Genomic DNA, 20242 nt, shown 5'->3' with positions numbered 1-20242 from the left:
TTATTAGACAAATCAGTCAAAAACTCATTCTCTCCCACGGCTTGTCCTCTATCTGTATTTCTGGCCAATCAATTCTCTATCAGCAGTGACAGGAGCTTAAACCTGGCTGGCCAATCAATAGATGGAAAGGCACCGCTAATGTTTTGACACCCCTGATGTCAGCGCTGATCAAAACGAGTTACACTTCAAAGCAAGCAGCTGAAAAGCACCAAAAGATCAGAAAAAGGTGACTAGCATCAAAATATCTTTACGGAGCTGCTTTCTAGCTTCAAAGTATCCCATCTTTCCTACTGTTTACAAAAAGGTAGCTGGTATTGGAGATTCACATATGTAACAGTCAGACAGTGGGCTTGGCAGACAGAGTGAGTTGCTCCATATAACCGAATGGCATAGAACTGAAGCCCCCACTGTGCCATCCAATCATCATAGAAACCATAGAATAAGAACACCCTATTTATATCTCAATGGTGGAATGAAAAGAAACCCAAGGTAGAACTACACTTTTACAATCTAGAGACCAGCAGACGGAGAGAAAACGTCTACTGGACACACTGTACATGGGGATGTGTACAGGTTACAGGGGAGGCTACAGCAGAATAGAGCCAAGACAATAAATAAAGAACAGGAGGACAAAGAAACAACGGTTCTCGAGGTGGTCTCACAGGAAACAGAGCATTGGAAAAGCTCATCAGTATGGTCGTTGTAATACTGTGATCAGCAGAAGAAACCGGAGAGAGATCAGAGCTAAAGGGAATGAGAGGAGTGGATGATTGCCTGTTCCTTTCCCCTCAGGCACCTGCAGCCTTGATGGTCTTACAATTGCTCTCCTGCTCCCCTCATATTCTGCAGGCATACCTGAGGCTGTGGGTGGCGTGACATGGCTTGGGAGCAGGATGACTGACAGACAGACGGCCATAAGGCCTAACAGTATCAGACAGCACCACTGGCAACGCCCGGCACCCACTACCCTGCCCCCAAGCCAGAGAGAGCAAGGCCTGCCAATAGGCGGGAACAGAATCTTCCAAAATCTATAGAGAAGGATGATTGACAGCTTCACTGGGACAGGATAATCACTACAACTCAGCATCACTAAAAATGATTTAACTCCAAAACACACAATGAACAAAACCCAATACCAGCAGGATTCCTCAAAAAATGACAACCCAATTCATCCACTGCCTGCTTTTATCACTAAAAAATAATTCCATACAAAACAAGGACACATTTTCTTCCCACAATTGGATCCATAGAATGGTCCTTTGGAGGAAGAATTGTTGACATACCTAAAATCATAATAGAGAAATAATTCATCAAAGTTGGCATATTTATGACATTTTGGACTTACCCAGGCCTCCTGTAAGACTCCATAATGCTTCATCTGTAGGTGCTAAAAAGCTCATATGTGCCATATTACTGCATGGTCCCGTTTGAGATCAGTAAAACAAAATATTTTACATTACATTTATGAATATAGCAAAATAGAAACATGAAAAACAAAATATGCCAAATCAAAATTGTTTTTATCTTATACATCCACAGTCATATCAAAGTTCCAGGTTGGAATATCTGCACATGTTTTTGTTACATCCCATTTCATACAGAAAAAATGTGTGTGTATATGTGTGCAGAAATTGCTCTGCCATTTCCTTGTTGCTAAAATTCTAACAGTTTGCTTAATTTCAGTTTGTGACAAAACAAGCGAGTATAATGTAAAGAATAATTGTAAAACGCTGTGAAATATATTTTCCATAAGTGAAAAAAATTGAACTTCCAGTTGTTTTAAGCTGGTGTACAAAACAGAAAGTAGAAGATGCAAAAACAAAAATTCAGCAATGGAAGTGTAGAAATAAATATTGCACATAGAACAGATCTACAACTTCTTAGAGTTGCTTTCAATGAGAATTACAGATCTATAATTCACATTTCTAAGCAAATTTGGTCAGGTCACCCTAAAAGTTATATATTGCAGCTTTAAAAAGGAAGCCTGGGTAAGGCCAAAAATATAAATATGCCAACTATAAATATGCAAACTTTGATAACTATTTCCATCCTATGGATACAATTTTGTGAAAATCCTCAAAATCATAGTATTTTTTTGTTGTCCTGGTTTCATATGGAATCACTAAAAGGCTTTAAGAGAGAAAAGAAAATTGATTGCGAGCAGCAGCAGGTTGGAGCACAGAGAGACAGATGGAAATGCCTGGGTCTAAGCACACAGCCAGAGGAAATTATGGAGTGGGGAGCGGTAAGAGAGCGGAAGTGAAAGGAAAGGTATGCGAGACGTCTCCACCAGCTGAGGGGTGAGGTAGGGCCTGTAGAGCCAAGGGCCCTGTTGCTGCAGCAGCTCTACCTCTAGTGACTCCCCATCCCGCATGAGGGAGCATAATCATCGACTGACACTAATTAGCATAACGCAACGGACATAAATATTCCTAGAAAATATTCCTATTCATGAAAATCACAAGTGAAATATATTGAGACACAGCTTAGCCTTTTGTTAATCACCCTGTCATCGCAGATGTTCAAAATATGCTTTACAGCCAAAGCTAGACAAGCATTTGTGTAAGTTTATCGATAGCCTAGCATAGCATTTTGTCCAGCTAGCAGCAAGTAACTTGGTCACGGAAATCAGAAAAGCAATCAAATTAAATTGTTTACCTTTGATGGGCTTCGGATGTTTTCACTCACGAGACTCCCAGTTAGATAGCCAATGTTCCTTTTTTCCAAAAATATTATTCTTGTAGGAGAAATAGCTCCGTTTGTTCTTCACGTTTGGCTGAGAAATCGCCCGGAAATTGCAGTCACGAAAACGCCGAAAAATATTCCAAATTGGCTCCATAATATCGACAGAAACATGGCAAACGTTGTTTATAATCAATCCTCAAGGTGTTTTTCAAATATCTATTCAATAATATATCCACCGGGACAATTGGTTTTTCAGTAGGACGGATTGGAATAATGGCTACCTCTGTATTTTACGCGAGAATCACTCTGGGAGCATCATGTGACCACTTGCGCAAAGTTGCCGCTTACGGGTATTCTTCAACATAAATGAGCAAAACTACGTCACAATGCTGTAGACACCTTGGGAAATACGGAGAAAAAGTAATCTGGTTGATAGCCCATTCACTGCTCAATAGGGACGCATTGGAACGCAAGCGCTTTCAAAACATGAAGCACTTCCGGATTGGATTTTTCTCAGGTTTTCGCCTGCAATATCAGTTCTGTTATACTCACAGACAATATTTTTACAGTTTTGGAAACTTTAGAGTGTTTTCTATCCTACGCTGTCAATTATATGCATATTCTAGCATCTTGTCCTGACAAAATATCCTGTTTACTACAGGAACGTTATTTTTGAAAAAATGAAAATACTGCCCCCTAGTCACAAAAGGTTTTAATAGTCATTGGCCTTGTTGGAAAAGGCTTCTCTAAGGTCCAAGAGAACACTTCAGGGGCCCTAAACAGTGGACAACAGACACACTAAGGACACTAGCCAGATACCACCAGATACTCTACCTTGCACCTTAGAGACTGCTGTCCTATGTACAGTGCCGTGAAAAAGTATTTGCCCCCTTTGTGATTGTCTCTATTTTTGCATATTTTTGATACTGAATCAGATCTTCAACCAAAACCTAATATTAGAAAAAGGGAACTTGAGTTTACAAATAACCCATTTTATTTACTAAATTAACAGAAGTTGAGCAACACCCTGTGTGAAAAAGCAATTACCCCCTTACACTCAATAACTGGTTGTGCCCCTTTTTAATTTTTTTTTAAACCTTTACTGAACTAGGCAAGCCAGTTAAGAACTAATTCTTATTTACAATGATGGCCTACTACGGCCAAACCCTAACGATGCTGGGCCAATTACGCACCGCCCTATGGGACTCCCAAACACGGCCGGTTGTGATACAGCCTGGATTCAAACCAGGGTCTGTAGTGAAGCCTCTAGCACTCAGATGCAGTTACTTAGACCGCTGCGCCACTTGGGAGCTGCAATGACTATGGAGGAATTTTGGCCGACTCTTGCATGCAGAACTGCTTTAACTCAGCGACATTTGTGGGTTTTCAAGCATGAAATGCCACAACATCTCAATTGGAATTAGGTCAGGACTTTGACTAGGCCATTCCAAAACGTGAAATGTGTTGCTTTTTAGGCAATTTCATGTAGACTTGATTGTGTGTTTTGGATTATTGTCTTGCTGCATGACCCAGCTGCGCTTCAGGTTCAGCTCACAGACGGACGGCCTGACATTCTCCTGTAGAATTCTCTGATGCAGAGCAGAATTCATGGTTCCTTTTATTAAGGCAAGTCATCCAGGTCCTGAGGCAGCAAAGCATCCCCACACCATCACACTAACACCATCATGCTTGACTATTGGCATGAGGGGACCCATGTCATCCAAAAAGTTGACTCAAGTTTACCTAAAAGCACCTGGAAGAACATCAAGACTCTTGAAAGAATGTTCTATGGACAGATTATTCAAAAGTATAATTTTTGGATGACATGGGTCAAGGCACTATACACAGTCATTGAACACTCATCTCTTTAATAAACTGTTTTACCACTTTATATGTATATACTATATTGTAGTCATGGCTTAGTGTTTTCCACAAGTACATAGAGTAGCCCCCCAAAAAAAAAAAAGTAGACAGCCTTTAAACCTTTAACATGTCTTCTCTTGAAACCAACGTCTTATTTACAGCTTTACTGCAAGATATGAATTGCCACCATGGTTTGTTATTCAAATGATGTATTTTATTAAAACAGATAAATGAAGTAAATAGCCCACATTATCTTTATTTTTTATGTTTTATTTTTTTCCAGTTAAGTAACAAAACATGTATATAATTTCATAATAATAGAAAAACAACAAAATTGGATGTTCTAAGTCCCCAACAATGTTTACACAATCAGATGACCACTGAGGTCTGGAAAAATCTAAGATTAAAATGCACACCTAGCAAGAGACTGTTGTTTAGCTGTGTTTTTGTAGTGCACGTGATGGTAGAGTCTGCAAAACAAATACCCACTGGATTCATGCTACTTACCTAATTTGAAGTTAAAAAGGCCCACCTTCAGAGGAAGTTGCCGCACAAATTTCAAGCAATTCCTGTCAGAGCAGAAATTCTCATTTAGGTTCCACCTCGAAGACGGATGCAGGCTGTTAATACATATATATTTTTTAATTAAACATACCTTCCGGCAACCCGCCTCACCCAATGTGAAACGGATCTGCTATTTTTAAACCTCATAGCCAGAACCTCCATCAGGAGCTAACCTGCTACTAGCTATTTAGTCATTGTTTGCCACTGCTAGCGGCCTTTACCTTTTGCACAGACACCAGCCGCTTTTAGCCTGGATAATACTTGACAGCCTGCCAGTATCGGACTGTTTTCTCCACTACAACACCGGAGTCCTGCCGTAAGCCCTGGACCATTACCCCTGATCTTCACAGCTAGCTAGCTGCCACCGAGAGGCCCAGCCCTGAAGCTAGCTTTGAGCCAGGTCCACCTGCCGGCATGCTCAGTGATCACTCAGCTACACAGCTGAGCTCTTCACTAACACGACTAGAATCGACTACTCCACTGGATTCTTGCCGTAAGTTCTGGACCTTTGCATCGAATCATCGCTGCTACCGGGTGGCTATAGTGGCTAACGCTCATGTCCCGAAGCTAGAACCAGTTAACCGCGAGCCAGGCACATCTCCCGGCTGGCAAACTAAATTACTCTGGCTACAATACCTAGTTTGCCAACTGGCCTGGACCCTTTGTCAACACGGAGCCCCACCGTTCCATCACGACTGGTCTGCCGACGTAATTCCATTCGTTGTGCCCTCAACCGGCCTTTGCCGGACATCGGAGCAGAGGCTTCTACTAGCCCCGGCCTGCTAACTCTTTTTTTTTCAACGCTGTGTCATTCGCTTGCTAGTGTAGTAAAAACTACCCAGCGGCTTCCCTGTTTCATCTATTGCTGTTCACTGGACCTTATGATCACTTGGCTAGTCACGGTAATACATTTAGTTTATTTTTGTTTTCTGTCGGCCCCAGCCTCAAACTCAGGCCCTGTGTGTAGTTAACTGACCCTCTCTGCCAATTTATCGCCATTTTACCTGTTGTTGTTGTCTTAGCTGATTAGCTGTTGTTGTCGTACCCATTGTCTTAGCTAGCTCTCCCAATCAACACCTGTGATTGCTTTATGCCTCTCTCTAATGTCAATATGCGTTGTATACTGTTGTTTAGGATAGTTATCATTGTTTTAGTGTACTGCGGAGCCCCTAGTTCCACTCAACATGCCTCAGATACCTCTTTTGTCCCATCTCCCACACGTGGTGACCTCACCCAGCATAACTAGTGCATCCAGAGATGCAACCTCTCTTATCGTCACTCAATGCCTAGGTTTACCTCCACTGTACCTGCACCCTACCATACCCGTCTGTACATTATGTCCTGAATCTATCCTACCACGCCCAGAAATCTGCTACTTTTATTCTCTGTCCCCAACGCATTAGACGACCAGTTTTGATAGCCTTTATCCATACCCTCATCCTACTCCTCCCTCTGTTACTCGGGTGATGTGGAGGTTAACCCAGGCCCTGCGTGTCCCCAGGTGCTCTCTTTTATTGACTTCTGTAACCGTAAAAGCCTTGGGTTCATGCATGTTAACATCAGAAGCCTCCTCCCTAAGTTTGTTTTACTCACTTCTTTAGCAGTCCACCAACCCTGATGTCCTTGCCGTGTCTGGCTTAGGAAGGCCACCAAAAATTCTGATATTTCCATCCCCAACTACAACATTTTCCGTCAAGATAGAACTGCCAAAAGGGGGAGGAGTTGCAAGCTACTGCAGAGATTGACAGAACTTTGCAGGCTTACTTTCCAGGACTATGCCCAAACAGTTTGAGCTTCTACTTTTAAAAATGAATCTTTCCAGAAATAAGTCTCCCTGTTGTCACCAGTTATAGGCCCCCCTCAGCCCCCAGCTGTGCCCTGTACACCATATGTGAATTGATTGCCCCCCATCAATCTTCAGAGTTTGTTCTGTTAGGTGACCTAAACTGGACATGCTTAACACTCCGGCAGTCCTAGAATCTAAGCTACATGCCCTCAATCTCACTGAAATGATCATGGAACCCACCAGGTACAACCCTAAATCCGTAAACATGGGCACTCTTAGATATTATCCTGGCCAACTTGCCCTCCAAATACACCTCTGCTGTTTTCAAATCAGGATCTCAGCGATCACTACCTCATTGCCTGCATTCGCTATGGATCCGCAGTCAAACGGACACCCCTCATCACTGTCAAACACTCCTTAAAACACTTCTGCGAGCAGGCCTTTCTAAATCGACATGGCCCGGGTATCCTGGAAGGATATTGACCTCATCCCATTGGTAGAGGATGCCTGGTCGTTCTTTAAAAGTAATTTCCTCACCATCTTAAATGAGCATGCCCCTTTCAAAAAAATATAGAACTAAGAACAGATATAGCCCTTGGTTCACTTCAGACCTGACTGCCCTCGACCAGCACAAAATCATCCTGTGGCGGACTGCACAAGCATCGAATAGTCCCTGCGATATGCAACTTTTGCCTGGTTAACCAAATACTTCTCAGACAGAGTTCAGTGGGTCAAATCGGAGGGCCTGTTGTCCGGACCTCTGGCAGACTCTATGGGGTGCCACGGGGTTCAATTCTCGGGCCAACTCTTTTCTCTGTATATATCAATGATGTCACTTCTTTGGACACTGTTAACTAACCGCCAGACGAGCTTCAATGCCATACAACTCTCCTTCCGTGGCCTCCAACATCTCTTAAATGTTAGTAAAACTAAATGCATGCTCTTCAACTGTTCCCTATCCGCAACCGCCCGCCCGAGAGTAGTTCACTACTCTGGACGATTCTGACTAATAATATGTGGTCAACTACAAATACCTAGGTATCTGGCTTGACTGTAAACTCTCCTTCCAGACTCATATTAAGCATCTCCAATCCAAAATAAAATCTAGAATCAGCTTCCTATTTCACAACAAAGCCTCCTTCACTCACGCCGCCAAACATACCCTCGTAAAACTGACTATCCTACCGATCCTCGACTTCAGCGATGTCATTTACAAAATAGTCTCCAACACATTCCTCAGCAAACTGGATGAGGTCTATCACAGTGCCATCCGTGTCACCAAAGCCCCATGTACCACCCACCACTGCGACCTGTATGGTCTAGTCGGCTGGCCCTTGCTACATATTCATCGCCAGACCCACTGGCTCTAGGTCATCTATAAGTCTATGCTAGGTAAAGCTCCGCCTTATCTTATCTTATCTTATTAGTTCACTGGTCACGATAACAACACCCACCCGTAGCACGCACTCCACTAGGTATATCTCACTGGTCATCCCCAAAGCCAATACCTCCTATGGCCGCCTTTCCTTCCAGTTCTCTGCTGCCAATGACTGGAACAAATTGCAAAAATCGCTGAAGCTGGAGACTTTTATTTCCCTCACTAACTTTAAACATCAGCTATCTGAGCAGCTAATCGATCACTGCAGCTGTACATAGCCCATCCAATCTACCTACCCTCATCCCCATATTGTTTTTATTTACTTTTATGCTCTTTTGCACACCAGTATTTCGACTTGCACAGAATCATCTGCACATCTATCACTCCAGTGTTAATTTCCTAAATTGTAATTATTTTGCCTATTTATGGCCTATTTCTTGCCTTAGCTCCTCACGCCATTTGCACACCCTGTATATAGACTTTCTTTTGTGTTATTGACTGTACACTTGTTTATTCCATGTGTAACTGTGTTGTTGTTTGTGTCCACTGCTTTGCTTTATCTTGGCCAGGTTGCAGTTGTAAATGAGAACGTGTTCTCTACTGGACTACCTGGTTAAATAAAGGTGGGGAAAAAATGGGGGTGGGAATGTTGTGGTGAATTCCATGTGTGGCAGAGAACTGGGGCACTGACTGACAGCTGTCAGTGTAACTAGCTAGCATGCTAACCTTAGCCAGCTAATGAAAGTTATGGGAGCACCACTTCAGTTTTTAAAAAACTTGTTAGGGCTAGGGTCCTCTTTACTCAATTTCCGCCTGACTGACGTACTCAAAGTAAACTGCTTTTGCTCAGGACCTGAAGCCAGGATATGCATATAATTGGTATCATTGGAAAGAAGACAAAATAATGTAGGAGACTATAACACAATAGATATGGTAGGAGAAAATCCAAAGAAAATCCCATGCTCTTACAATGGAAAGTATAGGGGCATTCTGAAATCTAGCTCTCAGGATGCAATTCCTATGGCTTCCACTGGGTGTCAGTACTCAATGTTCAAGGTTTCAAGCTTCTTCTAAAACGAGGAAGAATATTGAATTTTAGTACAGGGACACAGACTTGTAAATTTGTGTATGTTCACGCGAGGTAGAGGACACACCTGCTAATATCGTTTTCCTATTGAACATACTTCTTTCCGTATAAAATATTATAGTTGAATTACATTTTATAGTATCTGAGGATTTAATAGAAACCTATTTTGACTTGTTGAAACAAAGTTTAGGGGAAGATTTTCAGAATCCTATCTTGGCATGTTGAACGAGTGGATTACTCAAATTGATTGCCACACCTAAACAGACTTTTTGGGATGTAAAAATAATTTTATCTAACAAAATGACACTACATGTTATAGCTGGGACCCTTTGGATAACAAATCGGAGGACGATTTGGAAAAAGTAAGTGAATATCTAATTGCTATTTGTGAATTTATGAAACCCGTGCCCGGTGGAAAAATATTTTGATGTGAGGTGCCGTCTTCAAACAATTACATGGCATGCTTTCGCTGTAAATCCTACTGTAAATCGGAGAGTGCAGTTTGATTAACAAAAATTTTATATTTTAACCTATTAGACACTTGTATGTTCCTAAATGTTTAATATCCATCATTTTAATTATTATTTCTTTGAATTGCACGCCCTCCAGTTTCACCGGAGGTTGCCTAGCCCGAAGAAGCTTTTAGTGTGCAAACCTGTCAAGAGGCAAAGGATGGCAACTTTGAAGAATCTGAAATATAAAATATTTTAATTTGTTTAACTTGTTGACACTACCCATCCCGGTAGCGGGATAATTGTCATCAGCAACCGCTGAATAGCATAGCGCCACAGATAAATAATATTTCAAAAAAATATTCATATTCATGAAATCACAAGTGCAATATTGAAAAACACAGCTTAGCCTTTTGTTAATCTACCTGTCGTCTCAGATTTTGAAATTATGCTTTACAAATGAAAGCAATCCCAAGTTAAGTTTATCGATAGCATAACATAACATTATGTACACTAAGCATTAAGCTCACGAAATCAGAAAAGCAATCAAATTAATCGTTTACCTTTGATCTTCGGATGTTTTCACTCAAAAGACTCCCAGTTACACAACAAATGTTCCTTTTGTTCCATAAAGATGATTTTTATACCCAAAATACCTCCGTTTGTTTGTCGCATTATGTTCAGAAATCCACAGCAAAGAGCGGTCACGACAACGCAGACGTATATTCCAAATAATATCCATAATGTCCACAGAAACATGTCAAACGTTTTTTATAACCAATCCTCAGGTTGTTTTTAAAATATATATTCGATAATATATCAACCGGGTGTGTAGCTTTTTCAATAGGACCGGGAGGAACAATGGCCGCTTTACTCTGTAGCGCAAAACTCACTCTGAGAGCCCCCACCTATCCACTTACGCAATGTGATCTTTCACGCTAATTTTTCAAAATAAAAGCCTGAAACTATGTCTAAAAACTGACACCTTAGAGAAGCCATAGAAAAATGAATCTGGTTGATATCCCTTTAAATGGAGGATAGGCATGCATAGGAACAGATAGGTTTCAAAATAAGAGGCACTTCCTGATTGGATTTTCCTCAGGCTTTCGCCTGCAATATCAGTTCTGTTATACTCACAGACAGTATTTTTACAGTTTTGGAAACTTTAGAGTGTTTTCGATCCTAAGCTGTCAATTATATGCATATTCTAGTTTCTGGGGCTGAGAAATAGGCAGTTTCCAATGGGTACTGCCCCCTACACGCAAAAGGTTAATATTTCCTTATTTTTACTATTTTCTACATTGTAGAATAATAGTGAAGACATAAACTATGAAATAACACATGGAATCATAGTAACCAAAAAAGTGTTAATGCATTATCAAAATAGGGCAGCGAAATGTCATTGCATTATCAAAATTGCGGCCGCAAATATGCCATAGAAATAAAAATTATATAAGCTCCGGTAAAATGGATAGTATAACCACTAAACGGTTTGGAGCATGTATTGAAATAATGGGCGAGTTTGTTTTGCATGGACCGGTGCCCCGGATGGGTGGAGATTTTTCTTTAAGATCAATGGAATGAGCCAACTCTGCACACCCGGCCATGCAAAAGGAATTTGCCTAAAACATTATTGGTCAAAACCATTCATCTTGGGGTGACAGGGGGAAAGGCATTCTAAAATGCAGTCAGATCATGCAATTTTACCATTTCTAAAAAAAAAAATATGCAGACTAACTAAAAACAAAAGTGAAATTTGATGGATCAGGAATTATGATAATTTGCATGTAAAAAAGGAGGTGCCAAAACATTTTGCACACCATATTTTAATTGGCTCCATGGCAAGGTGGCCAAGTGTAGGGTCGTCACAAGTTAACACAGACACAAAGTAATACATTTCTACATTTTCTCTTAAAAATTAGATTTTAAACCTAACTCAACCGCACTGATAACCGTAGCATAACCTTTTTCTTTTCATAACATTTGTATGATATAGCGAATTTTGACTTTGTGGTTGTTTTAGCTAGTTGAAATTAAGGCTACAGATGACTTGCGAATAGGAAGAACTTTGCAGCAGGTGTTTCTGATTAATATATAAAACCCAACCCTGAAACATGGGCTGAAAATAATTTGCACATCTCATAGAAAAAGACAGGCAAGACTCCCGGAAACATCCAAAGTCACACATTTGGATTTGGCACTTCAAGCCTGAATATATCACACTTTTACTAAAACTATGACTTACTGAATTACATCGTTTTGCAACATTATGGGTAAGCTCTGGCCATCGTCATTCAGCTTGAAAAAGTTTATTTCTACTGATGTGGACGTTGAAAATGTAATTGAAAACGTTTTTGGGAAAGCCTTTCCATTTACCCGAAGGTAGAGCATCACAATAGCATGACACTGCTACCACTATGCTTTACGGTAGAGATGGTGTTAGGACAGGTGAGAGCTGTGCCTGCTTCTCCAAACATAGCCCTTTGCATTTAGGCCAGAGTTCAATTGGTCTTAGACCACAGAATCTTTTGCCTTATGCTCAGAGGCTTTCATGTGCCTTTTTGCAAACTCCAGTCTTGCTATCATGTGCCATTTTTCCAGGAGGGGCTTCCATCTGGCCACTCTCCCATAAAGCCCAGATTGGTGAAGTGCTGTAGAGACTGTTGTCCTTCTGGCAGGTTCTCCCATCTCAGCCAAGGAACTCTGTAGTTCTGTCAGTGGTTATTGGGTGCTTGGACACCGCCCTGACTAAGGTGCTTCTTGCCCAGTTTGGTCGGACAGCAAACTCTAGGCAGTCTGGGTAGTTTCCATTTCCCAATGGAGACCATTGTGCCCTTGGAAACTTTCAACACTAGAAATTGTTTTATACCCTTACCAAATATACGCCTCATCCTGATTTTATCTCTGAAATCGACGGAGAGTTCCTTGGACTTCGGGGTATAGTTTCTCCTTCGACATGCACTGTCAACTGTGGAACCTTATCTAGACAGGTGTTTATTTGTGGTCCTTCTGTGGCTCAGTTGGTAGAGCATGGCGCTTGTAACGCCAGGGTAGTGGGTTCGATTCCCGGGACCACCCATACGTAGAATGTATGCACACATGACTGTAAGTCGCTTTGGATAAAAGCGTCAGCTAAATGGCATATATTATTATTATTATATTATTATTTTAGGACTGTCCCTGAAAAAAAAAAATATTGCTCAACCGAAAGTCGCCTGCTCTTTCGACCAATCGTTTGGTAGAAAAAAATGGTATGTGTATTTTTCCATATATTGACACACCTTATGTGTTTTAATAAAATCAACTATATGCATTGAGCTTATCTGATGCTTTAGGCTTACTGTTTAATGAAATAAGATGAAAGCCAGAGATCTAGATAACCAGAAGAGAAAAAAAAAACTTAACCTGACCAAAACAAACAAACATTCTCTTCCCTCTCCTGCTGGATTTCACAGATTCTGTCACTACTCTCCTGAAGTTGCCGGTAATAGGCTACAAGAGGAGTCGGCAAGCTTTCTCATGTGGAATGCCAATTTATGTTAACATTTCTACCGATCTGCGTGCCAGATATGGTTTTAATATGCACATTTATAATAGTCTTCATATCTCAAAATCATTGTCATGTGGTTAATCAAAATTCTATCCAAATCTAAATTAAAATGATAAACCTAAAAAGTAACTTCTATTGCCAAATGTGTAAAATTAGCCTACATAAAGCCAACAAATAAAAACAGCAGCCTGCAGGTATCCTATAAATCACATTGGTTTTGCATGGCCTGAACTTGAAACATTGTATCAACTATTAACTTGAGTCCCTGAAGCTTGCGAGAATTTGCAACATTGTATAAAATATTGCTGAACTTGCAAAATTGTATAAAATATTCTGGGCCCTCAGTTTCCCACACCAGTGAGCTCTGGACAGACACAGCTGTAGGCTATTTGTGCAAGGGATAAGAAGCAGTGCTTGACTTGGACAGGAGCTCACCGGAGCAGAGTACCAACACCTCAAATGTTCTACTGTTTGAGCTCCAGTTCCTCTTATATAATATTAGCTTAAAAGTATTGTGGAGCTCCTACACCTAAATAGAAACATTACCAGCACCCAAAATGAGTACCAGAACCTATTTCTCTCCAAGTTAAGCACTAATAAGAAATAGTCAGGTAGGCTTATTTTATTAAATTTCCACTGGATCAGAGCATGACATTTTTCCCTTTCACACTGAGTGGTTATTGAAAGGGGGAGAGCTGGAAAGATTTTACAACTACATTGAGGAACTATTGTCAATCTCAATGGATGTAAAAACAGACTTGGTTTGTTTGCCGTTTGAGGTGAAGAAAACATTACTTTGAGAAGCTCCACAGCTCATTAGTGGTGGTGTGTTAAGTCAATCAAAAATACAATCAGATCCCCAAATTGGCACACGTATATGCCCACAATGGCACGCATGCCAGGTAGCCTATAGGCCTACTTCTAAGCGTTATCAGGTGAGCGTCCTTACTCAACATTGACAGGAGCGCTCCAAACAAAAGAAAATGACTCAAATTGACAAAACTCGTAAAATGGAATGAAATAAACCAATACTGTGTTGTATAGGTTGTGTCGCTCTGCAAACAATGTGTCTACTCTGATAATGAGAACGGTTAAAGGAATAATAATATATATTGAATGCATTAACAGAAATTACCATAACCAAACTCCATTACCTTTGATTCACAGAAGTGACAATCAAGAATACCTATCCACACTGATGATTCTGGCATCTCATGGACAATGGACATTGAGGTAATTGTGACACGAGAGAGAGAGAGGTTTAATCTTAATCTGACTCTGTTGTTGTGTTGGTCACACTGATCAGCTGCTTCTCCCTCCCTGTGTGTCTGACTCCACTGAGCTGACAGCTCTACATTCATTTCCATAGTCAGGTCACAGCCCTGCTGCTCTGCTCCATCACCCTGATTGAAGCTCTTTTGTCCTCACGAGAGCGTTTGTGTGTGTGTGTGTGTGTGTGTGTGTGTGTGTGTGTGTGTGTGTGTGTGTGTGTGTGTGTGTGTGTGTGTGTGTGTGTGTGTGTGTGGCAAGGCCTGATTTCAGCAGATGTCTGGTCGTGGCCTGTTCCTTGCCCATTCATGACTTTAGGGACCTAAGCGTAATTCAGTAGGTGTGAGCCTATTCGGACTAGCTGATGACAGTACACTGAGATTACCTAATTTAACACAAATCTAAATCGATTTTAGAGCTGGAACACAAAGTCAAGTGTATAGCTTTTGACTTGATGTACTTCAATGGAATCTGTTGGGCTTCTGCAGAATGTGTTTTCTGCTGAAGCATTATTCAATATGTCTGCTCTGCCTGTAGAGGAAGTGACAGACAGCAAAGTCTGGAGAAAATAAAATAAAAAGTCAGCCTGGTACAGCCACTGGTCTTCTCCAAATCCACCCTGTGAGTCACACTGAACTGGAAGACAGCCACACGTATGGAGAAGCCACTCCAAAACAAGCGTTCAAAAACACATGTTCCTCCATACGCCCTCTAGACAGTGGTTTCGGGAAAAAACAATGTTTTATAAGTAATATTGGGTGTTTGTCAATATGCATACTACTGTCATGACTGTCCTGATCAGGTCAGGTTACAGGAGACCACAACCCTACAGATGATCTCTCATCCCCAACAGAGGAGGAGAGATCTAGGGGTCTGAAGATGTGGGGGTTTCATGACCCCTCACGCCCCTGGTAAATCTCAGGCCACAGACAAATTCCTTTGTCGTGGAGAACCAGCCTCAGAACATTACACATTAAATAAAGGGACTTTGGAACAATGGTTTCTGTCAGCCACAATGGTGGTCATGACGATAAATGGAATATGAAAATGTAAGTAATTTTTGTTTTGTTATGAAAAGGTTAATAGATGACGTTATTACGAAAACATTGTAACGTCAAGAGTTTTCCTAGTATATGTTTGATGTTTATACATTGTACGTTGTATGGAAAATATCCAAATCAAAGAGAATGTTTTGGGGAAGATGAAATGTGAAGTTAGTTGTCTAAAATTGGATTTGAGTAAAATCTAGACCTTGCCCTCTTAACTTGGTACGCCCAGAGAATTGCCCTAAAGGCGGTTATGCCCACTTCTGACCCAAGGATATAAAACCTGTTAGTAAAGAATTTCCAGAGAAGACTACGTAACCCAAGCTGCAGCCAAGGTCTAAAAAGTCAACGAACCCAAAACGCAATGCAAGTTTGAAGACAAATAAATATTTTTCTACCCAAGCTATGGATGAGTAGCTGTGTCTAAGCGGGTGAATTCAAGTCGAACCACCTAGCCTCCATCTCCCATCGAATCGTGCTATCTACACTGTTTCATTCCAACGCTGTGACCTCTGAGCTGCAGAGCTGTCTGTCCTCAGAAGACCCCTTCCATAGCAAGGGTGAGGGAACAGACTCCTAAGCCAAAAGGACACTGACATCGTGAGGACAACCAGAAAGGCGCGCCGGAGAAGTGCATCATCGAGCAGCTGAACGGTCCCTTGAACGGTCCGCGCAGAGAATCCTCGGAGACCTCCCCCACGTAATTACATCATATATTCTGACCCATAAGAGCGGCAGTTTGGGGCAAGGCTAGGGTTAGAATAGTATAGCTGACAAATCACCCAAATGTATATTTCTCTCGTGTACTTTATTTTTTCTCTCCCCCATTGAAATCCCCATTTTGGGTAACACGCGCCAAAGTGTGTTGGCCCATTATACTAAGTTCTAATCAATAGTATAAAATGTGTTTTGTCTATGTGTATCTTTTATCATCATTTTAGTTTTTTAGTAAAATAAATATTCAATTAAGATTGGTGTGGTACGAACTCATTGGTGAGACCCGGGTCTGTGCAGATTCACGGACTATACAACGTTCAGAACGAGATGGTAGAGGTAACTGGTTAATTAGCGGCTGTTGTAAAATCGACATTCTTTGAGTTAATTTGGGAAATAGAAACTCAATAAAACTAGTTTTCCCATGGTGCCCCAGGTTAATGAGTTAATAATTGCTTGATTCAGTTAATCACGCAATTAGAAACTTTAATCATTCGATGAGCAACAGTCGTCACTTTAACTAATACAAAGTCACGACACTACCATGCTCCGAGTGCATTCATCGAGGATGTTCTCGAGTATGTTCTTGTGAGGACGAGAGGGTGGAGAACGCATAAAACATTACATTTGAGAACAGTGGAGGCTGCTGAGGGGAGCATGCCTCGTAGTAATGGCTGAAATGGAGTTAATGAAATGGTATCAACCACATCTTTGATACCTATCCATTGACGCCATTCCAACCATTACTATGAGCCGTCCTCCTCTCAGCAGCCTCCACGGTTTGAGCAGCACCTACTATATTACCTCACACTGCACCACCCATTTACTGAACCTTCTTATAGCCAAGACAATGGCAACAATGGAGATTATCAGCTAGCTATATGTGAATCATAATCTAGCTAGCTAAAATGACCTAAAGCTAAGGTTATGCAAGGTAGATGTACATTTTTTGTAGGTAGCTAGCTAACCAGCTAGTTAGCCCTGTTGACTTACTACGGATTTTACCCATTCACTGAACCTTCTTCCAGCCAGGAAAATGTCAATAAAGACTAAACATGATATACAGTACACAAAGCAAACATTTTACTTCATAACTATCAGTTAGCTACAATATGACAATTAAAATATAGCTAACCAGATAGTTCAACAGGCAAAAATGACCTAAAACTAATGTTATGCAAGTTAGGCATGTCAAATCTTTGTGGGTAGCTAGCTAAGAATTATTCATGGTCATCTGGCTAGCTAACAGTAGGAGCTAGCCAGTTAGCCCTATAGACTTACTATGATTTGGACTTATACTCTGACCCTGCTGTACTCCAATTTGCGTGCTCGGAATACGGTAGTATGCATTTCGAGAAACACCCAATGTTTTGCCCTTAGCTTAGTGACTAATTGTGTTGTCAGTCTCTAAAGAGCAGTCTTTGCTCCTCTATAATTATTTTATATGAATCGATAGTTCATATAAAATTGCTTTGCTCAAGGGTAAAAGGATATTTGAATACTGTGGAAACCTACAATGCCAACAATGTACTTCTGAGATCACGTTTGTGTTTTCACTTTCCCCTGTCCTGGCAAACCGTATTGTCCTTATAGCACACCAACCAACACAACCAATTTCAGAGGAAACATTTCCCGAGTTGGTCCAAATACAATAAAAACCCTAACCTGCTTAGTTGAATTCATTTTTTTGCGAGCGGAGAAATGCTGAGCTGTAAGGTACTTGTACACTTGTTTGGAAATGTGAAAATAAACAACATTTGTCAATTTAACTTGTTATAGTTGTTGGCAGTGCACAGACGGACGGTCTCGATTCACAGGCACCACATGAATAAATCTGGAATAACATGATTAAATAGTTATACAGCTGAAACACTATGGCTACATTCCACTCTCAAATGACACCATATTTCCTATAAGGAATAGGGTGCAATTTGGGATCTGCCTGCACACTCAGGTGAGCATTTCAACTGAGAACAAGAACACTATTTCTGAGCTCAATGTAGATCTACACACAGAGAATTACCCTGAATATGGAATGTCCTGCCAGCTAGTCTTTTTCCTCAAGAGACAAAAGCTACTGAACAGAGAGAAACTAGATGAAAAGTAACTCCAGGCTGGGAGCAGTGTCAAACTATCCTATCCTCTCTATTGGAATATTTAGAGACAGGGAAAGTAAATGTAAGGTTTTATCCAGAACAGGGATAGAGTATTAAAATGTCATGATGTGGAAAGCGAACGTTGAGTTGGGAACACAGGAGTTCTTCTCAGCCCACCGTTCTCTCCCCCGCTTTCTCATTTGCATAACAATAAACATTCCTGGCAGCTCGGTTCCTCGTGACCTGCGCCATGTTTGAAAACACCATTCTTGAAAACAAAAAGCAAGTGTGAAAATCTAACTAAGAGAATCACAATTCTGTGTCTAAAGCCATATCTGGCAGTGACTGGATCACTTAGCGATGGATATGTGAATGTTCAAGCGGGCTGACTGTAGTTGAAAGTCGGTGAATATAGTCAGGGGAAGGGCATCTGCGACAGCCAAAAGTGAGACACTGTAGTGGTTTTCTAACAGCAAGTTTCAGATCAACATATACTACATGATCAAAAGTATGTGAACACCTGCTCGTTTAACATCTCATTCCAAAATCATGGGCATTAATATAGAGTCGGTCCCCCCTTTGCAGCCATAACAGCCTCCACTCTTCTGGGAAGGTTTTCCAATAGAATTTGGAACATTGCAGTGGGGACTTCCTTCCATTCAGCCACAAGAAAATCAGTAAGGTTGGGCACTCATGTTGGGCGATTAGGCCTGGCTTGCAGTCGGTGTTCCAATTCATCCCAAAAGGTGTTCAAGTTCTTACACACTGATCTCGACAAACTATTTCTGTCTGGACCTCGCTTTGTGCACGGGGACATTGTCATGCTGAAACAGGAAAAGACCTTCCCCAAACTGTTGCCACAAAGTTGGAAACACAGAATTTTCTAGAATGTCACTGCATGCTATAGCGTTAAGATTTCCCACCAAACTTTACAGTTGGCATTATGCATTGGGGCGGGTAGCGTTCTCCTGGCATCTGCCAAACTCAGATTCGTCCTTCAAGATGGTGAAACGTGATTCATCACATTTCCACTGGTCCAGAGTCCAATAGCGGTGAACATTACACTACTCCAGCAGACTCTTGGCATTGTGCATGGTGATCTTAGGCTTGTGTGCGAGTGCTTGGCGGTCCTGTTCTGTGAGCTTGTGTGGCCTACCACTTCGCTGCGGAGCTGTTATTGCTCCTAGACGTTTCCACTTCACAATAACAACACTTACAGTTGACCGGGGCAGATTAGCAGGGCAGAAATATGACAAACTGAAAAGTAGCATCCTATGACGTTGCCACGTTAAAAGTGTCTGAGTTCTTCAGTAAGGCCATTCTACTGTCAATGTTTGTCTACGAAGATTGCATGGCCGTGTGCTCGATTTTATACACCTGTCAGCAACGGTGTGGCTGAAATAGCCGAATCCACTAATTTCAAGGGGTGTCCACATATACACACACACACACACTCTAGTGTATCTAGCAACAGTGACAAGAAGCAGCCACATGGGGAATGTAGGTGGCTCGTTTCAGCTAGTTTCATCTTGTTCTTGATACCATGTCTTGTTTTGACTGATGTCACGTCTATGGTAATATGGCTCACATTCGCTGACTAGCGAACCAAAAACTAACAATGTATTTGAGAGACAAGTGCTCATTGTGCAAATGTATTTATGTTTTCAATAAACATTAGATTAAATATTGTCTACATGTTGTCAACACTAAGCCAACCTCGACAGTTTTGCCCCATAGTTGAGCATGCATCTG

General features: G+C 41.2%; 1 protein-coding gene across 2 annotated transcripts in view; it reads right to left on the bottom strand.

Moving 5' to 3' along the window:
* LOC118402047 (TGF-beta receptor type-1-like) overlaps positions 1–20242 on the bottom strand; it is a 53827-nt gene that overhangs the window by 21106 nt on the left and 12479 nt on the right. The window contains exon 2 of one of the 2 annotated variants that reach the window (XM_035799896.2): positions 5056–5117. The exons of the other annotated variant lie outside the window; for it this stretch is intronic. Within the exon in view, the coding sequence (XP_035655789.2) occupies positions 5056–5117 (62 nt within the window). The remainder of the gene's footprint in view (positions 1–5055; positions 5118–20242) is intronic. 2 annotated transcript variants of the gene reach the window in all.

The sequence above is a fragment of the Oncorhynchus keta genome, chromosome 23 (genome assembly GCF_023373465.1).
Source record: "Oncorhynchus keta strain PuntledgeMale-10-30-2019 chromosome 23, Oket_V2, whole genome shotgun sequence".
Classification (NCBI taxonomy): Eukaryota; Metazoa; Chordata; class Actinopteri; order Salmoniformes; family Salmonidae; genus Oncorhynchus; species Oncorhynchus keta.
This window is presented reverse-complemented; position numbering and strand designations above follow the sequence as displayed.